The 7,993-nt window shown below is 52.1% G+C and overlaps 1 protein-coding gene across 1 annotated transcript; it reads left to right on the forward strand.

Annotated features, from left to right (window-relative positions):
• The first annotated feature begins 5,791 nt into the window (after window positions 1–5,791).
• ATP5IF1 (ATP synthase inhibitory factor subunit 1) lies at window positions 5,792–7,626 on the forward strand. Its single transcript, XM_038377667.2, has 3 exons — window positions 5,792–5,971; window positions 6,125–6,237; window positions 7,335–7,626. The coding sequence occupies exons 1-3, from the start codon at window positions 5,855–5,857 to the stop codon at window positions 7,474–7,476; spliced, it is 372 nt and encodes a 123-aa protein (XP_038233595.1). The 5' UTR covers window positions 5,792–5,854; the 3' UTR covers window positions 7,477–7,626.
• The last annotated feature ends 367 nt before the right edge of the window (window positions 7,627–7,993 follow it).

Below are 7,993 nucleotides of genomic sequence, written 5' to 3' on the forward strand. Positions count from 1 at the left end.
GGGTAGGAATAAAAGGTGAGAATGGAGAAAGATAAATCATGGTGTCCCTCAAGGGTCTGTACTGGGCCCAGTCCTATTCAACATATTCATAAATGATCTGGAAAAAGGGGTAAACAGCGAGGTGGTAAACTTTGCAAATGATACAAAATTATTCAAGATAGTTAAGTCCAAAGCAGACTGCAAAGAGTTACAAAGGGATCTCACAAAACTGGGTGACTGGACAACGCAATGGCAGAAGACACTCAATGTTGATAAATGCAAAGTAATGCACTTGGCAAAATATAATCCCAACTATACATATAAAATGATGGGGTCTAAATTAGCTGAACCCATCAATAAAGAGATCTTGGTGTCATTGTGGAGAGTTCTCTGTTAACATCTAAAAAAGCAACTAAAAAAGGGAACAGAAGATTGGGAATCATTAGGAAAGTGATAGATAATAAGAGAAAATTATCATATAGCCTCTATATAAATCCATAGTACGCCAACATATTGAATAGTTCATGCAGAATTGGTCACCCCATCTCAAAAAAGACATATTGGATTTGGAAAAGGTACAGAGAAGGGCAACAGAAATGATGAGGGGTGTAGAACACCTTCAGTATGAGGAGAGATTAAAAAGACTGGGACTTTACTGCTTGGAAAAGCGATGACTAAGGAGGGATCTGATGGAGGTCTATAAAATCATGACTGGTGTGCAGAGAGTGAATCAGGAAGTGTTATTTACTCCTTCTCAGAACACAAGAACTAGGGGTCACTAAATGAAATTGATAGGCAACAGATTTAAAAAAAAAGAAAAAAGTATTTCTTCACAGTCAACATGTGGAACTCTTTGCCAGAGGATGTTGTGAAGGCCAAAACTATAACATGGTTCCAATAAGAACTAGATAAGTTCATGGAGGATAAGTCCAGCAACGGCTATTAGCCAGGGTGGGCAGGGATCCAACACCATGTTCTGCATGTCCCTCACCTCTGTTTGCCAGAAGCTGGGAGTGGGCAACAGGGCAACTTGATGATTGCCTGTTCTGTTCATTCCCTTGGAAGCACCTGGCATTGGCCACCATTGGAAGACACAATACTGGATTAGATGGACCACTGGTCTTACGCAGTATGGCCATTCTGATGTTCTTATATAGAACCCAGATGTATCTGCTCCAAGAGCTGGGATAGAACCTAGGAGTCCTGATAGGGTCTTTTTCTGCGCAGAGTTAGTAATAAATTAAGAATATACATTACAATTTTAAACCTAACCAGTGTCCCTTAAGTGGCTTGCCACAAGATGTCAGAATATGTTGTTATTAGAACTGAGTGGGTCTAATATTTATTTAATTTTCTTTCTTTTATAAAGGAATTAGGTACAGGGCTCCTGTCAGCTAATTGCTAAGTTATTTGCCAAAAACTAGAGTTTTCAAGTGCCTAAGTAGCCCCAGAAATCATGGTTAAAGTTGCCCCCCACCACCAAAATCTGAAATGGTGCCCATGTGCAGTGATCCACCAATGCTTGCATAATCACAGAAAAGTAACCCTTTCTCTTGATGTACGTTATGGCTGGTGCCTGTGACAGGGTGCTAAGCAGAAAACTGCTTAGCCAACTCTCTGTCACTCTAGCTCCAATTCAGGCAGGTGAACTGGAGCTGGGTAGACCACTTGGCTCTGATTGGGGAAGCTTGAACTGCTGCCTCATCAGGCTGGGAAAGGAAGCCAGGGGGGAGGAGTTGGAAAGAGGAAAGCTGCAGTTCTTTTGAGCACTGGGAAGCAGAGAGAGATAGCTTGCCCCCTCTCTCCTGCTGGTAGACTGCACGAAGGGGCTATGTGTATGGTGGAAAGACGTGCGAGCACAGCCAGTAAATAAAAGCACCAGGTGGACACTGCAACAAGGTCTCTGTGTGACCTTCTCAGCCCAGCAGGGACAGGAGCCAGGAGGGCCCTGCAGGGATGCGATTGTGCCAGGGCAAGAGTTTGGCAGCCTGAGATGGAAGAGACCTCGCAGTGGCTGATCAAGCAGCAGGAAGGGCTGCAGAAGGCAGTGCAAACCTTTCAGCGGTCCCAGCAGCTGGAGAAGCAGGCCCTGCTCAGCTAGCAAGCTGAGCAGCAGAGGAGCCTGCGAGACTTAATTTGAGAGCAGACAACTGCTCAATGCAGCTGCCCCAAAGGACAGGGAGTCCCCCAGTGGGGGATGGCATGCAGGCACTGGGCTTGGGCAGGACCGCCCGGGGGGGGGAGGGCAAGTCGGGCAATTTGCCCTGGGCCCCCAGGAGAGTTTTCAGGGGCCCCCAGGAGAGTTTTCGGCAGCACTTTGGTGGCGGGTCCTTCAGTGCCGCCAAACACACCCACCACCGCTTCTTCCGCTCTGGGTCTTCGGAAGCAATTTGGTGATAGGGGTCCTTCTGCTCCATGTCTTTGGCGAAGTGCCCCGAAGACCTGGAGCACAAGGACCCTCACCGCCGAAGACCCCAGGCTCCCTGAATCCTCTGGGCAGCCCTGGGTTTGGGACTATGTAAAATGGGCCCAGCAGATGACCCCAATGCCTTTCTAGGCCCTTTGGAGCGGGTAGCTATGGGGACAGGATGGGACAAGACAACCTGGGCTCTGCAGGTGGCTCCCTACCCGGCTTGCAAAGCCCAAGTGGCCTATCTGGCCCTGATTGAGGAACAGGCCAGGAGCTAGGACACGGTAAAAGCAGAGGTCCTAGACCAGGGAGGGCCCTGCAGGGGTGGTGTTATAGTGCCAGATAGGACTGGAAGGGACCTCGAGAGGTCATCTAGTCCAGTTTCCTGCACTCATGGCAGGACTAAGGCCTTGTCTACACTGGCAAGTTTCTGCCCAGTAATGCAGGTTTCAGCCCTGTAATGCCAGAAACTGCGCAGTTATAGCGCTCTAAAAAAAACCATCCTGATGAGGCGTAGAGCTTTCTGCACCACGGCTACAGCGCAGAGGTGCCAGTGTAGACACCATGGCAATTACAACGCTGCAATTGGCCTCTGGGAAGTGTCCCACAATGCCTGTTTTCACCTCTCAGATCTTCGGTTTGAACTCTACTGCCCTGCCCTCAGGTGACCAACCATCATCCCCACACCGTATATTCCTCTGCAAATTTGAAAGTCCCCTTCCTCTTTGCTCAGTGGTGCATGCAGTGGTCTCAGAGCATCTTTCCAGGTGGCCAGGCCTGCTCCACACACCATGCAATGCCGAGCTGCTGGACCTGAAGCAATGCCGAGCTGCTGGACTTCATCAGCATTTGGGGAGAGGAGGCTGTGCAGTCCCAGCTGTGCTCCAGCTGTAGGAATTATGATATCTATGGACAGATTTCACGATGCACAACAGAAAGGGGCCATGACCGGGACACATTGCAGTACAGGGTCAAAGTGAAGGAGCTGCAGAAAGCCTATGATAAGGCACAGGAGGCAAACTGCCGCTCCGGTGCTGTGCACACGAGCTGCTGGTTCTACAAAGAGCTGGACGCAATACAAGGTGGCGACCCCACCTCCACTGCGAAGACCTCTGTGGATACTTTGGTGGCTCGCATGCCAGTCGAGAGTGGACTGAGCCAAAAGGAGAAAATCTTTGCGTGGAGCGCTGCCTACATGGATCACTGTGAAACGCCCACAGTGATCCACAAGCACCTGGAAAACCATTGAGAAATACCCCTTGCGATTAATGTACTCTATGGCTAGGTGGTCTGGTGCCAGAATTGGAATATGCATACCATATATCTCCTCTCCGCAATTAGGGAAGCCCATTTGTGCAAAGCCATCCACAATGTCATGAATGTTGCCCAGAGTCATGGTCTTTCGGAGCAGGATGCGATTAATGGCCCTGCACACTTCTGTCAACATGACTCCAATGGTCGACTTTCCCACTCCGAGCTGGTTAGCGACAGATCAGTAGCCGTCTGGAGTAGCCAGCTTCCACAGTGCAATTACCATGTGCTTCTCCAGCGACAGGGTAACTCTCATTCTCGTGTCCTTGTGCCGTAGGGCTGGGGCAAGCTCATCACACAGTCCCATGAATGTGGCTTTCCTCATGTGAAAGTTCTGCAGCCACTGCTCATCATCCCAGTCGTGCATCACAATGTGATCCCTCCACTCAGTGCTTGTTTTCCAAGCCCAAAAGCGGAGTTCCACTCTGGTCAATACCTCCGTGAATGCCATAAGCAATCTCGTGTCATAGCTACTATGCATGGCGAGATCAATGTTGCACTCCTCTTGCCTTTGTAGTTTAAGGAATAACTCCACTGTCACTCATGACGTGTTGGTCAGACCAAGCAGCATACTGGTTACCAGTTCGGGATCCATTCCTGCAGCCCGAAAGAGGCAGGGCCCGGCACGCAGTAAGTACACAAACAGTTGAAAGATGGTGCCAAATGTGGACGGGAGCACAGGGATTGCTGGGATGCAAAGCAATGCATCACAGGGCATTGGGTCTGGACCCAGGATGCCCTGTGACCCCTTCCACTTTCCCACAAGTTTTAGCTGCAAAAGAGAAAGAGGTGCTCTGTGGGATAGCTGCCCAGAGTGCACTGCTCTGAATAGCGCCACAAGTATGAACATGCTATTGTGCAGGCAGTTGTCAGTATGAATACACAACAGCAGTTTTCCTTCTGCACTCGCTGAGCGGCGCTGCCCTCTGTAACTGCCGGCGCTGTAACTTTGCCAGTGTAGGCGTGCCCTAAGTATTATCTAGCCCATCCACTATGTCCTGCACTTTGCTAAGAGTCACAATCCTGTGACTGTGGCCCTGCACACTTGTATACAGCCCGCACTGTGGATTTTTCACCTCCAAAATGATTTCCCACTGACCAGTAGCAATACAACGTCGCAAGCTTACAGAGTGAGATGGCCACTCACTTGTCCACAGTTAGTGCAGCTCTCTTTCTGATGTCCCTGCACTGAAAGGGCCAGGAGGAGCTTGGCGCACAGCTCCAGGAATAAGAAAAGGAGTACTTGTGGCACCTTAGAGGCTAACAAATTTATTAGAGCATAAGCTTTCGTGAGCTACAGCTCACTTCATCGGATGCATTTGGTGGAAAAAAACCAGGAAAAAAGATCCAGGAACGTGACCTTTTGCATCTGAAAGCACAGCCACTGCTAGTTGTCGCAAGCCTGCATTACAATGGGATCTCACCACTCAGTGCTTGTTTCCCAGGCCCAGAAGCTGTGCTCCAGAAGTACCAGCAACCTTGAACTGGCGTTTGCAATATCCCACAGCAGCAATCTCTCCTCCACCCAATAGTCACGTCCCCACCACTGCTGCCGTTTTTCTGAGAGCTCTGTAAATACTGGAGCATCATTCAGCCTGTCCTAGCACCGCTCCTGACAATGCTGCGCAACCATTCGGGCTCCAGCCTCTGTTGGAGACGGCGGACAGCGCGAAAGGCTGCACACGATGATCCACGGCTAACGCTAGGGGATGCAACGGCTGCCTGACGGGAACCTGCCCGGCCCCTCCCAGTCACGCCTGCAGGTCGCCTGTCTGCCCCCGCGGCGCGGCCAAAACGCCGCCGGCGACGGCGAGCCCCGGCTCTGAGGCGGCCTCCCAACGCGCCCCGCCAAGGCTGGGCCCACTGGGCATGCGCGCAGCTCAGGCCGCGCCGGGCAGCTCGACTGCCCGTGGATGGGCCCAGCGCGCCCGCCCCAGACGCCCAGCGGCGCCAAGGGGCGCTGCAGCCTCTCGGCCGCCCGCCCCGCGAGCTCCCAGCCTGCGCGCGCAACCCGCGGTCTCCCAGGGGCCGGGCTTGTCGGACACTGATTGGTGCGGAGCCGGCCCCGCCCCGCCCCGCCCCGCCCCGCCGCGGCTCCTAGGCGGCTGCGCGCGCGGCGCCTCGGAGTTCGTCCGCGCCAAGGGCAGGGGAGCGATGGCGGCGGCGGCGGCGGCGGCGGCGGCAGGGCTGCGCGGAGGCCTGCGCGGGGCCGTAGTGATGCAGCAGCGGGGATGGAGTTCGGGCTCCGGCTCCGGCTCCGGCTCCGACCAGGTACCGCGGCCCAGCCGCCCGGGGCCTCCCCCGACGTGACTCTGCCCCTGCAGCGGAGGGGTGCCGGGAGGGGGCGAAGCGCCGCGCCGCGCCGCGCCGCGCCGCGGGAGGCAGGCGGGTCTGGGGTTCCCTGACGTGTGTCTCTCCCTGCAGCTGGGCGAGCTGGGGAGCGGGGCTGGGAAGGGCGGCGGCGGCGGCGGCTCGATCCGTGAGGCCGGAGGGGCCTTCGGGAAGAGGCAGGCGGCCCATGAGGAGCGGTACTTCAGGTGAGTCTCGTGCGCCGCCCGGGCTCCTGGGTTCCGAGCTCTGCTGCCCCCGGCCCGCGCGGCCCTTGGTTAGCTAAACCGGGCTGAGCACGGCGGCCCATCCCCGGGTCCGGCCCCTCCCCTGCTACTGCCTGGGTACCCTTGGGACCGCCGGACTCCCCTTCCTGGGGACATCAGCAGAGCGTCTGAAACCTCGCGGGGGCTGCCCCGGTAACAAGGGGTCACACGCTTGCCGCCCTTAGGCTCTGCCTCGTGGCCCTGGCGTCCGTGCCGGCAGGTGCCCTCGGGCAGGTGCTCGGCTTTTCAAGCCAGTTGCGGGTTCATTCCTCACGTAGCAACAGTCCTGTCAGCTCAACAGGTGACTAGCAGCGAGAATCCTGAATCCTCTCTCGCTGAAGGCTGCTTTGGTCTGGTACTGTCAGTCTGATAAAGAATGAGAGAAGAGTCTAGCTGCTGCCATGAGATGAGGGGCAGGTGAAAGACTCTGGAATGTTCCAGCTGAGACCTCAAATCCTCCTAGATGTTAATGAAATATCAATAACCGAGATTGCTCTCTGTTAGAAGATGTGTCTCGTATCATGCCCATCTCTGTAGTATCCAAGCACCTTATGTAGTGACCTGCGTGTGTTGCACTCTACCCTTTCCTGCATTTACAACTGGATTTCTCTTCATAAAATTGGGGTATGAGCGGGTAAATTCTGGCCTTTTCTTTTTTGGGCCACTGCTGCTAGATAGGATCAGGTTTGGTAAATGTTAACAGCAGAGTAGTCCTGATTGGCACCCTCCCAGGATAACATACCTGCTTGGTGGGGATTATCAATGTAGCTGAGCAACCTAGCCTTTGTGTCCAGTGGTGCCAATCAGTCTATAGAATCCTGTGTTCCTGTCTGGTTGGAAACATTGTCTGCTGTTGTCCTGAAATGAAGGTGATCCAATTAGCTATGTAAGCTTTGAAACCATTCTGTGTCTCGGGAATACTTGTGTATGTGTGTTGGGGCAGGGCGGGAGGGGTTGATTTAGACAGCCTACTTAAACCAAGTCAATCTCAAACTCCCAAATAACTTGGTTTGTCTGAACTGGTGATGTGTACTGTGCAGGGAGAAGGAGGCAGAACAGCTGGCTTCTTTGAGGAAACATCATGAAGAAGAAATCGATCATCACAAGAAAGAAATAGAGTGGCTGCAGAAAGAAATCGAACGCCATAAGTACAAGATCAAGAAACTTAAAGATGATGATTAAGCTGCTGTTGGTTGTTTTTTCATGTACAGCCGGTGCTTCTCAGTGTAATCATTGCATTGGAGACTGTATGCTTTAGCCAACGTAATCTAAATCTCCTCTGTTAGAGGATGAACTACAAAAGTCAAATAAAATTCAGTTTCCTGCTCTGTTTAGTGATGGTCTTATTTAAAATAACATTTTTCTTTTTCAATACTCCCTTGTTGGAGTTTCATATAGAGTTGAAATAGTTTTTATACCTTTCTGTAGACCACATCTAAATAAATTAAAATTAAGGTAATTAGAAGATCATCAGCTGAACCCCCACATGAGGTTATGGGCTGGAGAGTTATCAGCTAAAAACTAGCACCAGTATTACTCAATGTTACACCTCCTTCGTTGAACAACTTAAACTTGTTTCATTGCCTCAAACAAAACTTCATCCTAGTTAAAGGGGGGTTGGAATGGATAAGTGAAATAAATATGGGGTTGTAAGGGGTTTTTAATCAATGTGCAATTTATTATACACCTCTTAAAGAAG

The sequence above is a fragment of the Dermochelys coriacea genome, chromosome 19, assembly GCF_009764565.3.
Source record: "Dermochelys coriacea isolate rDerCor1 chromosome 19, rDerCor1.pri.v4, whole genome shotgun sequence".
NCBI lineage: Eukaryota > Metazoa > Chordata > Testudines > Dermochelyidae > Dermochelys > Dermochelys coriacea.

Excerpts from the sequence above, each read along its gene's own strand:
- ATP5IF1 (XM_038377667.2), top strand. The coding sequence starts at position 5,855 with ATGGCGGCGGCGGCGGCGGCGGCGGCGGCAGGGCTGCGCGGAGGCCTG. Across the intron at positions 5,972-6,124 it reads CCGGCTCCGGCTCCGACCAG|CTGGGCGAGCTGGGGAGCGG; the intron begins GTACCGCGGCCC and ends CTCTCCCTGCAG. Across the intron at positions 6,238-7,334 it reads CATGAGGAGCGGTACTTCAG|GGAGAAGGAGGCAGAACAGC; the intron begins GTGAGTCTCGTG and ends TGTACTGTGCAG.